General features: G+C 39.1%; 1 protein-coding gene across 4 annotated transcripts in view; it reads right to left on the bottom strand.

Annotated features, from left to right (window-relative positions):
* The window catches only part of CNTRL (centriolin), a 64186-nt gene that overhangs the window by 35375 nt on the left and 8997 nt on the right, over window positions 1-19814 (bottom strand). For all 4 annotated transcript variants that reach the window (XR_015948717.1, XM_035113404.3, XM_088664952.1 and 1 more), the window contains exons 3-11: window positions 19158-19291; window positions 17058-17188; window positions 14323-14464; window positions 12498-12684; window positions 10725-10918; window positions 7967-8086; window positions 7526-7748; window positions 6374-6483; window positions 4978-5172 (exon numbers count right to left, since the gene is read on the bottom strand). Coding sequence is in view for 3 of the 4 variants with exons in the window: in XM_035113404.3 (XP_034969295.3) it covers window positions 4978-5172; window positions 6374-6483; window positions 7526-7748; window positions 7967-8086; window positions 10725-10918; window positions 12498-12684; window positions 14323-14464; window positions 17058-17188; window positions 19158-19291 (1436 nt within the window). In the remaining variant the exon portion in view is untranslated. The remainder of the gene's footprint in view (window positions 1-4977; window positions 5173-6373; window positions 6484-7525; window positions 7749-7966; window positions 8087-10724; window positions 10919-12497; window positions 12685-14322; window positions 14465-17057; window positions 17189-19157; window positions 19292-19814) is intronic.

Genomic DNA, 19814 nt, shown 5'->3' on the forward strand with positions numbered 1-19814 from the left:
TTGTGACAGCTTCATTCAACAGTGCACTCAGATTAAGCATGGTACTTATTAGGAGATGGTGCACATAGCATCTTGCAAAATTGAAGAAAACTCCCCGCCCCCACACCTTGTCTGCTAATATGATTCCTGATCCCTAGAAGAATGTCCAAGAATGAAAAAGAAAGAAGGGGCATAAAGTGACATCCTATGTTGCATTCTCTGCTTTCTTTCTGCAAATAGGGTGATTCTAACCTCCACTCCCAATGTCACTGTGGTAAGTGTCTCTCTACCTCCAAATAGGGAAGTGTACAGTGTGATGACATCAGGGTATAATGTAACTTGTATTCTGCCTTACAGAATGATACTATTCAACCCACGGGTGCAGCTGCAGCCCAGGGCTGCTTATAAACTACAATTCTCCCCTTAAGTTACACAGACCACTTTGTAAACCCTTCTCAACCCAGTCAGACTAACCTCATATGCCTCTCTCCAATGAGTGCTAAAGAAATTTGATACTAGATATTCTGCATTAAAATATAAGCCAATCATGTAAGTTTCATGCCAAAATATTATTTGTATACTTCTCCCCCCATAATTACAACCCAGATTTTATTTTATTTTGTCAATAGCATATTTATTCAAGCTGCTATAACCAGTGTCAACTGAACACAGCTATGTGTACCATTTCTCGTAAGTATCATACTTAACCACAGTTGAATGAAACTGTTACAATGGCAAGTTAGGTTATAAGCTTGATAGTGTTTGTTTGGCTTAGAAACACAGTCTTAAATCTTACAGAGCAGACTCCCTCCATCCATGGTTTTAGGCATCCAACATGGTACGTATTTTTAATGTACCAAAAATAGCAGAGTGTGAATTGGCATAAAGAGTACAGAACCAGACCCCACAAAAAATAGTTAATACAAAAATGCAATCCAACTATCCAATGGTACTGACTTTTAAAATAAATGAACAACTCCACCAATTACATTTAAAACAAAAGCCTTATTTGTTAAAATCCCAGGAAAAAACATGTTTTCCTACATACTGAGGTAATGCAAAATGGCTGAAGCAAAAGTTTCACTTTATCAAGACTATTCCCATACCAAATCTTTATATTTAATTTTCTGAGCAGATAACAAAAGAGGCAAATGTCCAAATATCCATAATAAGCCAAGCCAAGTTTGTCCTGTTTTAAAAGTATCTATAACTTAGCAATGTTAAGTTCTTCTAAAATTGTTAAGTCTTCTAAAATTGTATGCTGCTGCTGAGATTCCTTAATGGTCTTTTGAGGGAGGGGAGAGGGAGGCACTTACAGCGTTTGCTTTGTCTTTTCTTCTTTTCAAATCCTGTGTTGAAAGCCCCACTTATAATTTGGAATTCATTGTGAAAGACGAGCAGTACTAAAAAAAGTAGCTGAACTCAAACACGGTTTCTCTTAATCTCTATCTAGTCTCGTACACCAAACTTTTCTGTTTGACAGTTGCACTTTGGTTAGGATGTGGTTTGAGAGGGGGGAACTAAGCCCCAGGAGCTGTGAGAGTTCTTTGTCAGGCCTGCACAGTGGTAACATGCGCTCCAATCCCTACTTGTTTCAGCTAGCTGGGCTGCGTCCTGTTTGCTTCAAATCGCAACACAGGAAGCAGTGCAGGCAGCCAATCGACTCTACAGCTTGTAACAGGCAGCTCCGCTTTCCAAGAGGCTGAGCTTAAATAAAGCAGTTTCCTTTCATTTAGAAAGCCACCCTGAAGCACACGGAATGTTATTATTGGAGAGGCTGAGATCTTGGACTGTTGACTTCACAATTTTGTTTTATAATCAGCCTCTGAGCCTCAGAAATAAGCCAGATTTGAATGAGACTTCAAGTATATCTACATAACTGGAAAGCATGAAAGGCTATACTAACTATTTGTTTTACAAAACTTTTTTTTCTTTTTGCAAAATATAGATCTCTTAACATTTATCATTTGCTATGTGCCAAAATTGCCAACATAAAATTGTTTGGTTTAATAAAAGGAATGTATTTTTTAATGAAACTAATATTTATGGGGGTAACTTTATATCAGATTCTTGTAGCCCAGTTGTTTGCATGTTTAGCTAGAAGCAAGCCCAACTAGTCCAAAGTGTGTACTGAATTGCAGCTTAATTATACAGAACTGCTCTCTTGGGACAATGGAATAGTCTGGTCTGCCTAATTAGAGCTTTGTGATACCAAGATGCTTATATACGGTATGTAGTTACACCAATAAATGTAGGTCCAGTTTGCATTCCTTATTCTGTGTGATCAATTAAACAAAGCTGTACACACCCAAAATAGTTAAAGGCAACTTTAAAATATGAAGTAAAATAAAAAAATTCCTTCAGTAGCACCTTAAAGACCAACTAAGTTTTTATTTTGGTATGAGCTTTCGTGTGCATGCACACGAAAGCTCATACCAAAATAAAAACTTAGTTGGTCTTTAAGGTGCTACTGAAGGAATTTTTTTATTTTACTTCGATCCAGACCAACACGGCTACCTACCTGTAACCTTTAAAATATGAGTCATCTTGAGATTAAGAAACCAGTCAATCCACATTGTTTTAGAAGGAATGACAATTTTTCCTCTTAGGGTGTGTCTGTATCACATGCTGCCTTGCGGAGAGAAGGAAATACATGTTACAGGGCCAGCTCTAAGGCAAGGCTGGGTGGCACAGGGCCGCCGGGGGGGGGGGCACTGCACAGCTGCACCCGCCAGACAGCCGCTGTGGGAAATAGGGTGGGGCGCGCACGCCGGAGCGATCTTCGCACCACGGCACCAGGGCGCCCAATATGCTTAAGATGGCCCTGACATGTTACTTCTCCTTGTTTCTCTGTCCTGATAAAATATTTCTAACCAGTGTGAGGTTAGAACTTAGCCTAGGATGTGCAGCAGACTGCATCAGCTTTTCCTGAGAAATAAGACTTTGTGCATACTATTTCAAAAAAACCCAAACTCATCTGCAATAGCTCAAAAAATATGTTTAGTAACAGATAATACTGAACTTGGTGGGCATACTTAGCATAAACATGCTGAGGGCCATGCCACATGGTTGCTTCTTAAGGCAACGGCACAAATGAGTCAGATTAGTGCATGAATATGGATTTAAATGTCATGTGAGGGTAATATAAGCACCTGAATAAAGGGAGGACTATAGCTCAGTAGTTGAGCATCTGCTTTGAATGCAGAAACTTCCAGGATGAATCACCAGCATGTTCAGGTAGGGCTGGGAATGGCCTCTGCCTGAAAACCTGAAGAACTGCTGCCAGTCAATGTAGACAGTATTGAGCTATATGGCACAATGGACTTCCCACGCTGATTTAAAAAGAATAATGGCTAGCATACAAGGAGCTATTAGGTGAACCTTGTGGAACATTTTGACTTTTTGGGGGAATAGCAAATCTCCATATTCAGTTTCAAAAGTAGTTTGCCATGCAGACTGAGGATGGCTGTTTGACCATCTTGAGGCTTGAGCATGCATAGTCCATTACCTGGAATTTCTCACATGCTATTTATTTTTTATCTGTCACATGATCTGAAAGACTGCAGCCATGGTTTTAAAAGAACAATGTAGAATGGCCACCCAAACATTCCTTCTGGAGAAGGCAGGCAGACCTGGAAAAAAAGTATCTCCTTTCTCAATGCCTAGAGATGAAACATAGCAAGCTGACTAGGTAAGAAATCTCTTTCTACAGTCACTGTGCACAGAAAAAGGGAAACCCCTCTCACACCCAAATTAAAACAAACTGACCATGTAGGAAGAGATGTGTTCCTGCATGGTTAGATTTCTGCAGAATAGTATGGGAGAAGCAAGCATGTCTCAGGAAGACTGTTTGGGTGTGGATGAAAAAGGCCCAAGTGGGTCAGAGGCTCTCCATACCAGATACAGAAAGAAGCAGACCTTGAAGCAGCTTGCTCCCAATCCATTTATTACTTGAAAATGTCATGACCAGGACCCCAGAGTTCCAATATCAAATTAATAATTGCCCTGGCTGTTGGAAAACTGCAATGGGCTTAACATTGATTCTTGGTACACCAGAGTATGGACAATAACATTGGCTAAAAAATTAATGTGCTAGGACAGAGCAGCAAAGGGCAAACACAATTCCTATTCCTTTTATAACATAGGGCAAATGTTTATTTAACACATAAATTGTTCAGACTATGGCAGGAATTCACCCAACACTCATGAGAAAATATGGCATGATCTCTTAGAGTAATCAGATTAAACTTTATTACATAGCACGACCAAAGTCAGTAATTTTATTGGGACAAGTTGCTTGTTGTTTACTGTTGCAGCAATGGTTTTCTCAAAATGTATCTTCTGTACCATATAAAATAAATAAAAACATAAAACGATCAAATTAATAATAATATCACCCTAAGATGCAGTTACAGGTCCGTAGCCGTGTTGGTCTGCTGTAGTCGAAACAAAATTTAAAAAATCCTTCCAGTAGCACCTTAGAGACCAACTAAATTTGTCATTGGTATGAACAAAGTTTCCAACATACCAATGACAAACTTAGTTAGTCTCTAGGGTGCTACTGGAAGGATTTTTTGTTTGTTTGTTTCGACCCTACGATGCAGTCCTAATACATATTCACCACTCTATGCAGTCCTAATACATATTCACCACTTCTTTTCATAAATGAAGCATGTTTCATTAAATGACGGAAAGAACCTAGGGAACTGCATCCGACCCTCTTAACTTTTATGATGATGTTTCAGCAATGTTGCTAGTTAAATGTCAAACACTGTATACATTTATTAAAATATTTTTGGAACAATTCTTTAGAAAAAAATATTTTAATGGGCAAAGATACTCCACTGAAATTTAGCAGAACTCTTTCCTACAATCCTGTAGGCACAGTGTAATGACAAACAAAACTAGATTCTAATTTGATTTAGAATCAAATTTATTCAATAATTTAATTGGCATTTGCTATTAATACAATATATATTGAATTCATGTAAAACTTACATGTCTTGGGTCTTCAGGATCTAGAGAATCTATAAAACACTGCAGGTCTCCTAACTCCTTCTCTTTTTTGGCCATGTCTTCCCGCTGCCTTTCCACCTGTTTCTCTAGTTCTAGAGCTTCTTCTCGAAGTTGATTTAGGAGAAGTATCTTGTTGCTTAGCTCTTGCCTAAGGCAATCCTTTTCCACTTCTGACATCTAGATTTGAACAAACAGAAAAGATACCTAACTAAGCTTGAGATACAAGGGATTCAGAGACTATAAAAGCTGTATGGTTTAAAAATATGATTCAGTGATTTTCCTTGTGAACTTGAATTCTGCAGTGTGGGCCCAATTGCATGCTTACGTAGAGGTTAGTCCCAATGCAACCAATGCATCTGAAGTAATCATCCACAGGGCTATCAGTCTATCACTGCATTTCACAGGGAAAAGTTGTTATCATCTATGAAAACCCGCCTTTTTCCTTAGTGCTACATAATGGCCAAGTGTTGGAATAAGCAGGGGTGGCCAACTCCCAAGAGACTGCAATCTACTCTCAGAGTTAAAAACCCCTTTTGCAGGGTTCAGGTTCAGGAGGAGGAAGGCCCCATTTTTGGGGTGCAGGGCACAAATGTTGAACTTTTTTTAGGGGACCCAAACTTGTTGAGCTTCGTTGGGGGGAGCCAGTGATCTACCGCAGACATCCAGTGATCTACCGGTAGATCATATGAGATCTACCTGTTGGACATGCCTGGAATAAGGTATGCAGCTTTAATGTGTTGCCCCAAAACACCTTCCCATAAGCATTAGATTGGAATGCTTGAAATCTGGCAATTGTGCACAGAAAAGTAAACAGGTCTTTTCAAATGTTTCAGTTTATTGCCACATTGTTGTTGTTTATTAAATTTGAATACTGTATATATGTGTATACAACATAAAAATACAAACTGAGGACACAACATACAGAATAAAACAAAAATGGGAGTAAATTCATTGACTATATGGAGAAGAACTGTAGAAGTTTAAAGACACTTGCAGGACTGAAATAAATCCTACGAACTGGTTTAAAATGTGGGTAAAAAGGAACTGTGAGATAAGAGTGAGCAACAAAGCCGAATGGTAGGAGTGAGGGAAGTCACAGCTCGGCAGAGCGAATTGAACTGAGATGAGGGGATATAAGAGGAATTGAAACTGTTTTTTTTGTTTGTTTCTGTGTTGTTTGTTTATTTGGATAATTGAATAAAAGTTATTTGGAAAAAAAAGAATAAAACAAAAATGAACCAATAGCCCCCCTCCCACAAACACATTTAAAAGACCATAGTTACAGAGAAATGTTTTCAACTGGTGCCTATACAGTAAATATATGTACAGAAGGCTCCAGGGGAGAACCTTGCAGGGGAGAAGGGGCTTATATACATACCTTTTTCTGAGCCACAACATCTTGGACTAATTTAAGCTCCTCTGTTGCTTTTAAAACATGGTGCTCTGCACTGGCTATTTCACCTAGCAATTCTGCTAATTTTTCTTGGGCTGGGAAAATGAGAAACAAATGATAAAGACATGCCAATTGCAGCTATCCAGTGCCAACATGGACATATGTTACAGTTATGATGAATGTCTCCAGAAGGGTAGAAAGCAGCAGTCACAATCCAGGGAAGTATACAGGAAAGTTTGTGGATACTGCAAGTCTTTTAGGTTATACACTGATTTGGAAATAAATTCAATTGAAGGCAATGGAACTTGCTTCTGAGCAGGCTTGGATTGCATTACTGTATAAATATCCTTTTATGTATATGCTTACATAGATTTACTGAATGAGGACTAGCAGGTCAAAAATTAGGAAAATGTTAGAAAAAAGGTCAATCATGAGCCACTTTGAATAGAGTTGCATTCAAGTGACTGAATAATAGTGCAGGCTAGAGCTGGGTCTTGGGGCTAATTCTTGGTCCCCAAATAACCACCCAGAGAACAGCAGATGATGAGGACAGTGGCTAACAGGTCCAGCACTGTACCTGGCCTGCTTCTGGTTGCTGCAGCATATTTTCCTATTATATTGTAAAATGTTTTATAATCAAGAGATAACCAAGCTGTAAGCAAGCCACATTTTATTCCTGTAGTCATGTTGGTGCTATGATTTGGCTTTAAAATGTGGAACATGCACAGAGCATTTCCTTTTCATCAGGATTGGCAAACTTGTTTGGATTATGCTTTAACATAACACTGATGTAACACATATGGCCACCTAAAGGTGGGTCCCCTCTTTAGACCATTAAGTTCAGGGCCTAAAACTGCCAAACTGCTTCATTTCGAAGGAGATCTGAAGCTGCTTTGGTAAAACCCAAACCTTTGGCCTACTGAAATCTACTGTAATGGCTAGGAGTGTGAACTGTGAAGTCCTGTATTCAAATGTCACTTCAGCCCTGGCCTCACTAGACGGATACTCAGATGCTGTTGAGTCAGTAATTTAACTGTCAGTTTTAGCATTCAGCAGAAATCAAGAGCATCAGATGGAAGACAATACACACACAGTATATTAACTTTGCAAGGGGAGGAGAGGGGAGGTTGGAGGTACCTCCTTTAACCTTTCTCTCTTTTTCCTCTAGTTGTACATCTAGCGACTGCAGAACATTCAGTTTCAGCTTCTGAATCTTTTGTTGTTCCGCTTCTTCCAGATTTCCCATCTGCATCTTCTGAGCCTTGCTAGGGATATAGCCTTCTACAGCATACATGTTCCTTTTGTATCTAGCTTTCCCAATGTATGGGCTTTCACCTGGTACATCATCAAGTTCAACATCCTGAAATAGGACATATAGTACAAATTCAGCCAGACTGCAGTGCCTTGGCAGTTTAGTGCAACTGGATATATGCTCCTCTACCACCCTCACCATTAGTTTGGAGTTGAGGATGGGAACAGAGTGTCAGTTCTGATTTTGTACTGTGATTCAGATGTGCAGCACAAGTTTGGGATCAGGTAGGCTCTCTAAAACTGAAAATACTATTTTCAAATAATTACCTCTACTGGATAATAACCTAATGGTTCAAACTTGGCATCAATCTTATAAAAAGCCAGTTCTTGCTCCAGCTCATATTGTTTCTGACAGGCTCGGGTTAATTCCACCGTCTTCTGCTTTAGCTAACAAAGAAAGAAACCAACAAACAAAAGGTTAACAAACTGTGTCTTATAAACAAAGATATTTAAATGCAATGCCAGTGTCAGGGGTCACTATATGATCCGTGCATGAATGACACAACACAAACATATTTATATAGTAAAAATACAGGGTACACTAGTCAGACTTGCCTAACAAAATGTTGCATTTATATAGCTAAACAAAACACACACACACACACAACACAAACACACTGGCCATGACAAAGCAAGCCAGTTCCAGCATGCACTTGGTCTTTTCAAATTGTTAGCTATGGAGTGGCTTGTCTGCTATGGAGCGGCTGGCAATAGTTGTATGCAAGATTTGCTACATCACAACAATTTACTATCTAATGCAAATCATGTTAAGGTATCTGCAAATGGTATGTCATGCACAATGCTGATAAAGTCATGTACATTCAAAATAAAAAAGAATTAACCAGTCATTCACTTTACTGTAGTTTTCAAATATTGACAAATCTGAAACTAAAATATCAGCCTCATTATTTCCATATTTTTCTGAACTGAATAGAATGAGGCACTTACTCTGTTAGCTTTTGTTTTTTAAACTTTTAGAAGCCAGCAGAACGCAACAAAAATAAAAATGCTGTCTTGGTCATGTTTTTCCAGTTAATTTTTGCATGTCAGTTGTATTGGGACTATTGCCTTCTGCAGATATAATACCTGATGATGGTAAGCACAAACCATGGCTTGTAGCCTAAGCCTGGTTAACAGTCAAATGCACAAATTCAAACCATGGCTCATCTGCCCCAGAGTTCATGCATACTCCAGAGCCACCTGGGAGACCTGCTTACTATTTTGTAACTTGAGTGATGGAGAAACTGCCTTAACTTTGACTTGATCAAGTGCAACTATAACACTTAACCACAGCTCACACAAACCTTGGTTTCATATACAGTGGTACCTTGAGTTACAAACGCCTCAGGTTACAAATGCTTTAGGTTACCAACTCCGCTAACCTGGAAGAGTTATCTCGAGTTGAGAACTTTGCCCCAGGATGAGAATAGAAATCATGTGCTGGTGGCGCAGCGGCATCAAGAGGCCCCATTAGCAAAAGCACACCTCTAGTTAAGAACAGTTTCAGGTTAAGAACGGACCTCCGGAACGAATTAAGTTCATAACTAGAGGTACCACTGTACTGATTTGTGCCTAATCCTGAACTATGGAAAACAAACCATGCTTAAGAAGCATAAATGCATTGGATCCACCTTTACCTATAATCACAAATATATTTGAAGAACCAAACAGACTGATGGAAGCATAAGCTGTCCCAATTTGAAACTACCCTATTATTTTCATTTATCTGTAAGAGAAGTGGGTGCTCTCTCTTTTTTGACTGTTTTATTGTTGGATACCTGAAGGAGAGCATGCAGCAAGGTTCCAATAGGTAGCAGTAGGAAGAACTGAAGGGACGGGGAGAGAAAAGGGTAGAAACAGGAAAGATTGGAAGAAGGAAAAGAATTAGATTTCTAAATCAAAGTATCCAACACCATGCACAACTTCTAATTTAGAAAAATATTTGACACAGGGAAGTTTTTTTGGTGAACAAATAATTATAAAACAAGTACAGCTCTCACATTATTGAATAATTCGAAACAGGACCATGCAAAGAAGCACTATAGGTTGCAGCCAAAAAAAGTGTAGTCAAGCTTATACACAAAGAGGCTACCTCTAGTGAAGAATAAAGGCTCAGTCAGCAATAAAGGAAATGGGTCAAACAAACCAAGATACAGGCTAAAGGAAAAGAGGGGCAAACTAAATCAGTCACCCAGAAGGACAAGAGAAGATAGTGCTGAAAAATATGTTACCAGATCAAGATACTAATAAGATTAAACTGTTTCTTCTGTTTATTCAATTGGATGTGTGTGTTATCCACTGAATACAGTCCATTGAAGAATTCTAGCTCCCATTCATTTCAGTGGGATAATTATTTCTAACTCCCCAGTGGTCATAAAGACACACACCTTACAAAGACAGTTTTCATTAAGCCCAGCTCTGAAGAATCTTAATTAAAAGGGAAGACCTAACTCCCAGCAATTATTGAAGACATGGAAAATAATAATTTAATAAAGAAACTCGAAGCTTAATTAGCTGATTAAGGTTTTTAAATAAAATTCTAATTTTTCATTTCTGCATACAAAATCCACCATACTACCTGTGGATTTTATATCCAGAAATAAAAAAGTTGGGGCTCTGTTCAGAAACACATTGAATGTTAGAAATAAACCATAGATACAATGGGATTTATAGCAACAACAGAACACATGGCTTAATACCTAACCAGAAAACATTTAAATCCATCTATCTGAAGACAAAAAATGTGTACTAAGAAGGCTAGAAAACATTTAGCTTTCTAATAATAACACACACAAATATAATGATGGCTATTGTCAGATAAATCAAACGGAAAGCCAAATAATAAATTATTTCCATGACTTGATATAATGCTGTAGTCCTACTGGAGTCAATTTTACTACCACACTGTACATGTTAACCTAGTGTCCTCCTCAAAACAGTATCATTCAATGCCATAACAGTTTCTAGAGATATTCAACAGAAATTCAACAGTCTACTGGGATTTTAAGAACCAAGGTTGCTTTACCAGCTCATTTTTTGTCTCTAGTTCACTCTCCAGGTCATGACAGCTTTGTTTCTGTTGCAGATTTTTTTGTTTTAATGATCTGTTAAGGTCATCCTGTTGCTGAAGTTGTTCGCCCAGGTCAGAGTGTTTGGTTTTAAGGTCCTCCAACTCTTTCATAGTTTTCTCCAAGTCCTTTTCTAGATTTTCTATCTCTTCTGCAGAAGAAGGCAAATCAGCAAATCATATACAATACTGTGGTACTTCAACTTACGAACGACTCGACAACCGAATTTTTCGACTTATGAATGGGGCAAATGGCCGCACGCTTACAAATTTCTCGACATCCGAACGGAAACCGCGGTGGTTTTAGATTGGGTTTTTTCGGCTTACGAATTTTTAGATGGGGTTGCTTCGACTTACGAATTTTTAGATGGGGTTGCTTCGACTTACGAATTCTTCTGTTTCCAATGCATTTCTATGGGAAATCACATTTCCAATGGCGCTTTTTGACTTACGATTTTTTTGACCTACGAAGGTGCCTTCGGAACGGATTAAATTCGTAAGTCGAGGCACCACTATACACTCTGTTTGCTACATTTACTGATCACTGACAGAAAAGCAAACAAAAGATACTAGTGGCTTTCCCCAAAGATACATGTGGTTAAAGGGTGCAAATTACTTGATGGGCATAAAGTCAACACCAAGTCTCACAGTATAATAGACAGGAAGAGGTGCTACACTCCATGTGATATTTGGCCGCCTTTTTAAAAAAACCTCAGCAAGAGACAAGATACTTTCTGCAATAATGGAACTCTGTCCACATTGGCAGGTTCTCTTCCCATCCAATCTAATCTAGGTTCAGGTGAGAAGATACCTACCACCCCCACACTTGTTGTTTTAAAAAAGTCAGGGAAGCTGGAACTCCTCTGAAGCCCTGCCACCTCGCAGCAGACAGGTCAGAAAACAGCAGTTGTCCTTCCAACTGCCAAGGACAAAGATTCCAAAGCTTATTTGCATAGGTTCTGCCTATTCAAGGCAGAACTTATGCAAATAAGCTTTGGAATCTTTGTCCTTGGCAGTTGGAAGGGCCGAGTTTGAGGAAGCCTGGCCTAAAGGAGTAAGTGGAAGAGCCAACCTATTTCTGAATGGTGTATGAATGTGGAATAACAACTGTCTCTGCTCAACACAGAGAACACTGGGGACTCATGAGGCAGGGCCACATGTGGTAGGGACGTTTGAGGCAGGATTTGAGTTCCGATCCACCCCTCCATTTAAAGATTCAGATTCACATGCTCAGGTGAATGCCTGAACATGCCTTGTGCTTTTCGTAGATGTGTTACTCCAAAAGTAAAATTATTCTTTATATCTACTGCCTATATATTTTGAAACTTAGGTCACTTTACAAATTATCCATCTGTGCTGCCAAGAAGACAATAAAAAGAGTCACATCCAATCATGGCTTCGCTTCCCAAGTAATTGTTGTTACTCATGTTTATTATGGCTTTCTCACTTTCCTTTTTTTTGGCAAGATTTAAAACATTTTTACTGTACTTATAATACAATACAGTTTAAAAAATAAACTAAAGAAAAAGCAGATTCCTCTCTCACAGGTAGCTCCTAATTCCTGTCTCACACATAAAGTGGTGGGACACCCCCCCCCCCCAGCTTTCAGCTGGCAGCTTTCCTTTATTCTTCCCCTCATCGTGTAAGATCTTAACAGGAATTACTTCTGAGTAGACACGTACTGTATTAGCTAGAACTGTTGTTTTATAATCCTATGGTTATCATATTTACCTAAATTAAACCTCTCAAGAGCTTCTTCTCTGTCATGGTTTGTCACTGGCTGTCCCTCAAGATCTTCCAGTGCCCTCAAATGGAATATAGTATACAGACGATAATGAGGAAGGTTTACAACAGGATTGTCTGCCAGAAACAGAGAAGTCAAGTCTTTAAGAGACTTCAGTTTAGCTACCTCATGGAGCTGAAAGAAAGGAGGGGAGGTACAAGAATTAGATATTCTTTGAAACATGAAACACATTCCATTTTCTGCTTATAGAAACATAATCTAACAAAAAAATTAAGTCAATTATTTATGTTAAAACTGAAGCCAGACCAGTGAAATCATACTGTGTCGGTGATAACAAGGCATTAACAGTATTACACAAAGGCAAAAAAACACCAGAGCTCCTGAGTCAAAATGTTCAGAGATTTCATTTGAGTGTTGAAACATGTGTTCTCAACATGGGTGAATCTTTCCTTGAAGAGATATGCCCCCCCATCAAAACTGTTTCTCTAGTTTTCATCGAAGTCCTAAACACAAGTATTGTTCAGAGTGTTGTACAAAATGCCTCCAAGGGCTGTTTCTAATGGTGCAATAAACTTTGTGAAGGTCTTAAGCTTAAACAATTCAATGAAGCACATCCAAAAATTAAAGCAAAACTGAATAGTTTCGACTCAGCCCTAGTTAAAATGGAGAAAATATATCAGGTGTGGGGAACCTTTGACCCTCCAGATTTTGCTGAACTGCAACTCCCATCATCCCTAGCCACTGGCCATGCTTGCTGGGGCTAATGGTCAAAGGATCCCAACATCTATGATACATGGAGCAGAATGAAGACAAAAGGCCTCAGCTCAATAGGTTAAAAAATCTTCAGGAATCCTTTAGCATATTGTATCTGCTGGGGCAGGGCATTCTAATGTGACTGTCATGGAATCTCAGTGCTCCACATAACACTCTACGGAGTGTTCTAGGACAGTCACTAAGCTCATACAGGGAACTGACCTATACAACCTTATTGTTGCTCCACTTGGATGGAGAACACACCCACTCTCCTCCTGCTGCACATTGCTAGAGAAAGTGCTACTGGAGAGCAATGTGCCTATCAGGGGCACTCAGCCAGCATTACTAATCTTCTCACTGAAGAACTCCTGAAAAGCTCCAAAAGCCTCCTGGAAAATAGTTTTGCAAGCTACTGCCTTAGCATATGTCAACATAATTCTAATAATCATACAGTGGGAATCTCTGGAGGGAAATCCTCACAGTGACACTTGCTCTTGGCTCATTCTTTAAAAATAAAGAAATAATAATTAAATCTAGTTAACTGGGAGTAGCTCTTGAGAGTCCCATGGACTGCAAGAAGATCAAACCTATCCATTCTGAAGGAAATCAGCCCTGAGTGCTCACTGGAAGGACAGATCATGAAGCTGAGGCTCCAATACTTTGGCCACCTCATGAGAAGAGAAGACTCCCTGGAAAAGACCCTGATGTTGGAGAAGATGGAGGACACAAGGAGAAGGGGATGACAGAGGACGAGATGGTTGGACAGTGTTCTCGAAGCTACGAACATGAGTTTGACCAAACTGCGGGAGGCAGTGGAAGACAGGAGTGCCTGACGTGCTATGGTCCATGGGGTCACGAAGAGTCGGACACGACTAAATGACTAAACAACAACAACTGGCACACATGGTTATTATCAATCTTCTACAGAGACAGCAATTTTCAAATGTCTAAAAGTGTTATCTTAAGCAAAAGGCTTAAACAAAGAAGTAAGCAGACAACAACTAAAATCCAAAAACAAGGTGTGTTCTGTAAGCATCACTCTAAGTTGAAATCACTTACTGAGGATATTTTGTTTTTTCTTAAATTCAGGATGCGCAAGGACCTGAGTTTCTTCCCTACCCATGCTGGGATGTACTCAATCTCATTCCCTGCAAGGTTCAACTTCTGTAAATTCTGTAGATGTTCAATACCTTCTATTTTACTGGTAAACAGAGAGAAATATTGAAGTTATATATTATAAGATGAACAACATCTGTGTACCTTTAAGTTTCTCCTAGGACACAGGGAACATATTCAAACCATGATTTCTAAAACCAGGAACAACTCTCATATGTGTTCACATCTGGCTTCATAGTTTTTTAAAAGGCTTAGTCATAAACACTGGAGACCTGTTGAATATTCTACCATTTCTTCCTAAACCTTTTGGTTTGGAGTCACGGAATCCTAGTGTTCTGCATCTGTAAAGTATGTTTTGTATAGTCTACAAGCAGAAAAGGAGACTCCAAGCCAAAAAGATTTGAGGAATTAAATTTACAGCAAGCACAAGAAAGAATAAGATGCAACTACTATAAATGTTTGATAAATGATTATATCGTGTAAATTAAGTTCCTCCAAAACTATATGCAGCTTTTCGGTTTGATTCCTGGTTCGGTGTTTGTATAACTGTTTTCATTTTGCCATTTTAAAATAAATAGAGAATAAAACATATATTTAGGGAGGACAAAATATAGCTATCAATATACTATACCAGTAAATTCAATTTCTGAAATCAGAAAACTGTTGCAATATTGTTGGGGATTTTCAGAAATGTTAATCAAAACCTCAGTAAAATATTATTGTGAATACTACTGACTGTTTTGGAAAGGTTCTATTTTACACTCAAAAAACTATACAATTCTAATCAGCATATGGTAGGAGGGAAATTGCTTGTGCCCTTCTCTGCTTTTGTTTGAAAAGGTTTATCATGCCTGTGTTATTATGCCTTGGTGTTTTTTTTTTAAAAAAACCCCACACAACTCAGATTGCTCTGATCCATATTTCATCATAGAAAATGTGTTTCACCAAGTGAGGAAGTTACATCAAATGTAGTGTGTAGAAATTGATGGGCAGCCTGATCCAAGAAGATAGTTAAATGGTAGAATTCAGGTTTCAGGCAACTTAACTTCATAGAGCTAACTGTGCAATCCTAGACACATCTATTCTGAAGTGTTGCAGCCTGACAGTGAAAACCTTTGTCATCCAAAGTCCTATCATATTCCATGAGTCTTACACCTAGGTAAATGGGGTTAGGACTGCAGCCTGTCATTTTAAATACAGACACTTGGTAATACCTGGTCTGAAAATCTATGTTCTGATCTCTGGGGTACAAAGTGTTATTTTAATAATAATAATAATAATAATAATAATAATAATAATAATAAGTTATTATTTATACCCTGCCGATCTGGTTGGGTTTCCCCAGCCACTCTGGGAGGCTTCCAACAGAAGAAAAAAATAATCGATTAAAGATTAAAAGCCTCCCTAAACAGGGCTACCTTCAGATGTCTTCTAAAAATCTGGTAGCTGTTTTTCTCTTTGACATCTGATGGGAGGGCGTTCCACAGTGGCATGCAGCAAAATTTTCTGTAGGGCAACAATTACGGCCAGAGGTGCCAGCTTGAGAGAGTAATTGTGGGGAGGACATCATGTATGTGAGCACTTAGCCTCCCTCCCTAAGCCAAGCAGAAGATTCCCAGGCTTTGGGAAGGTAACAGAAGGGATCCTGTACCTGTCACAGCATTGTGCCTCCCTAAACTGGGCAGAAGTTTCCCAGACTTTGGGAAGGAGGCACCAGGGGAACATTTAGGGGACTAGCCTAGTTTCCCTAGTCCACTGACCGCCGAAGGAGCCAATTCCTAGGGGCCATGGGGGCTTTGGACCCCACAATAACACATCAGAAGCTATGCTTTGGTTTTTAAACGTTTTGGAAGTCGAATGGATTTCCAGAATGGATTCTGTTCGACTATCAAGGTATGACTGTACTGCTGGCTAAGAATGAAGCCAGATTTACATATCCAGAGTGAGCAGGAACACAATCAATGGTATATAGAAAGAAAGACCACAGCTGAGTCGTAAAGCTGCAGAAAGTCCTAGATTCAATCCCTAACATCTTTAGGTAGGGCTAGGAGAATCCTGCCTGAAATCCTGGAGAGTGCTGACAGACAACGTAGACAATACTGAGCTGGATGAACCAATGGATTCACTCAGCATAAGACAGCTTCCCATGTTCTACCTTTACAATCATAAGGATTTTAATACATTTGATGCAACTTCTGCATCAAATTATGAAAGCTGCTTTGCATGTTAAAAAAGTATCAGCACCAAAAAAAAGCACTAGAGCTACAGACTCCTACAGCCTGTGTTATTTTTAGTTCTCTCTTTGAAGTTGTTCCTGTTTCATGGTTCACAATCCCAATGTAGCAACATTTTGCAACAATGAATCTTCTAATGCACCATACTAAGAAAACAATACAGTGGGACCTTGACTTACAAGCTACTCGACATCCGACGTTTTTGACTTAGGAGTGGAAAAAGCGGCCGCACGCTTACAAATTTTTTGACATCCAAACGGAAAACCCGTTCGCAGCTAGATGCAGTTTCCTCGATGATTTTTCCGTTTCCAATGCATTCCTATGGGAAACCGCTTTTCCTATGGGAAACTCGACTTATGAAGTTTTCAACCTACGAGTGTGCATTCGGAACGGATTAAATTCGTAAGTCGAGGTCCCACTGTATTTTGCTATAATCTTACTTACCATATTTTGTTGAATGATAGATTGAGGTCACGCAGCTTTAAAAGTTTGTCTAGTTTTTCAATCTTCTCAATCAGATTGTTACTGAGATTGAGGACCTCTAGTTTACCACATTTCTCGAGATTTTCTAGGTACTGAAAATATACACAAGATATAAAACTACTAGAATACAGTAGTGCTGACAGTAAGATAAAACAGTAGCCTTCTATTTTTCAGAAGCATGCTGACAGAAACAATAAATCATGCTATCAAACTGAGATCAATAATGGAGTGTAATTGTGCTGACTGATTTTGAAACAGGCAAAAATCATCAGTTTTTAAAAGTTTCACCAAAGAGGCATTTAAAAACTTATTTTGAGTATCTTAAATATTTGGAGGCAGCTTCTCAAGTGGCCAAATTCAGAGATGTAAAATGGTTGTAAAAAACCAGCTTTATCTCAGTCTGATACTGAAAAAGAAAAGAAATTGCAAAGAAAGACATCATTACTAGTTTTTCTGCTTACCCTTGGGCGTAGCCAGGATTTATTTTAGGGGGGCAGACTTTATGTGTGTGGGGGGGGGGGTCAGAACCGAGTTATCTGTGATGCAATTGGTTACCGTGTTTCTCCGAAAATAAGACACCATCTTATTATTTTTCCTCAAAAAAACATACGATGGCTTATTTTCAGAGGATGACTTATTTTTTTCCTCCTCCTCCTCCTGCAGCGGCCGGCATTGCTGCTGCGCCTATCACTATGTCTTATTTTCAGGGTATGGCTTATATTCCTTGAATGCTTAAAAAATCCTGCTATGTCTTATTTTATGGCTATATCTTATTTTCGGAGAAACAGGGTAGTTAGTTAGTTAAGTATTTTTATTTACTTATTTGATTTAGGGAGGGGGCACCTTCCCTCCCCTACAACCCCTTGGCTACACCCATGTGGTTACCCATCATTTTAAGCAAATGAACTCAACTGAATTAAACTTATTTTAAGCTGTGCCTAATTCTCTTCAACAGGACAACACGTTTTGGTTTTTTCCTCCAATGGTCTTATTCACACTTCCTGGTAAAGTAGTCAATGGTTTGCTGTGAATGTGCTTATCTTGGCCAATTTTGCTCTTTCCAACTCATGCTGGAAGGAAACAAATTGCTGGTGTAGCTTTACATCTAAAACCAGGGGCGATGCTTTGTTTCACTACCTCCAAAATCAGGAACTGGAGCCATGGTTTGTTCTTGGTTTCCTGACTGGGGTCCTTTAATCAGGGACATAAGCCACAGGTTTATTTTCTTCCCTGCACGTGCTAGTGGGAAACAATATTCAAGGTAAACCATTAACTATGGTTTACTGCGGAGATAGCCAACATGGTACCTCCTCCAGATGTTCTTGGGCTCCAGTTCCCATCATCCCTTACCATTGGCCATGCTGGCTGGGGCTGATGGGAGTTTTAGTCCCACATATATAGGGCACACTAGCAACTCCCGGTCTACAATGACATGTGAAATATGCTACTGTATTTAGTTTATTAAAATGGTGTCAGGACGTATTTGGGGAGCCTCCTGGCCTCTCAGAATGGGATCCAGCCAAGTGAACTAACTAGGAGTCTTTTCGTTTACACTTCTCTTCTCTTCAGGCATAGAAGAAAATAAATGTGTAGAACATCAGCCTCTGTGATTTGCAATTTGTATGAATGCTCTGCATTGACTACTCGATATAAATTCTGGAGGGCCTGGTCTTCCGCCCTTGCTTGGGGTATAGAAAGGTTATTGCTTTTAGATAAAGCCTCTAAGCTAGGTAATTCATTTCTTCTGGTCTGGATAATTTGCCTTGATAAATAGCCCCAGAAGCAGGTCATTGGAACAGGGAGTACCAGCAATATATAGTACCGGTATAAAAAAATTGACTGTATACTTTTAAAAGGCATGATATAAAGTCAAGAACTCTATAAGTAGTTTTTGTAGGCAAAGTGGAATGTGCAGTGGTAGCTCTATATGCAGCAAATTTTTTTGTTCTAGGTGAAAAGACACAAGTGTGACATTCCCCTGATTCCCATCTTCCCCTGAGTCCCCTGAGATTTTCCTATCAGGGGAAAAGGTGAGAGGAAAAATAATAATAAACATTATACCTTAAACTTCTTTCCCCCATCTTTGGCAAGGGAAAGATTTAGAGTAGTTACGCGTGCCAGATTTTCCTGTTTGGACAGCTTCTTGATAAGAGTCTCAGTTATGTACCTGATACCTGGACTGATACAGTTGTCATCTGAAATGAACAATAAGGTGTTGCTGTGTGTGACAATACAATAATAGAAAGAAAAACATTCAACTGAAAGTTTTGTCACAAAGGACCAAATATCTGATTGCATTAGAAAGTGCTTTTAGCATATTCATAAAATATGTAGTATGACAAAGCAAACCTATTAGTGAGTTGTTTCTATCACTGAGCTAATAACTTTGGGTACTGACACTTCCATCATGAACCTCATAATGGTGTATGTTTATTGACAATCAAACTTGCTGCCATTTGTTCCCTTTGCTTTCCATTATCGTGTCTCTTTACAATAGGAGTGCCTAACATGTAGCCCTCCAGATATCATTAGACTCCAATTCCTATTAGCCCCAGGCAGTATGGTTAAAAGTCAGGGGTGATAGTAGCTGCAGGGCAAAACATCTGGAGGGCCACAGGTTCTCCGTCCCTGTTTTAAAAGTTCAGGAATTGTCTTTTCAAAGAAGGGTATTATCTTTCAATAATTCTTTTTCTATTTTTTATGGTTCCTTCCATTTCC

Source organism: Zootoca vivipara, chromosome Z2 (genome assembly GCF_965207765.1).
Source record: "Zootoca vivipara chromosome Z2, rZooViv2.hap1.1, whole genome shotgun sequence".
Lineage (NCBI taxonomy): Eukaryota > Metazoa > Chordata > Lepidosauria > Squamata > Lacertidae > Zootoca > Zootoca vivipara.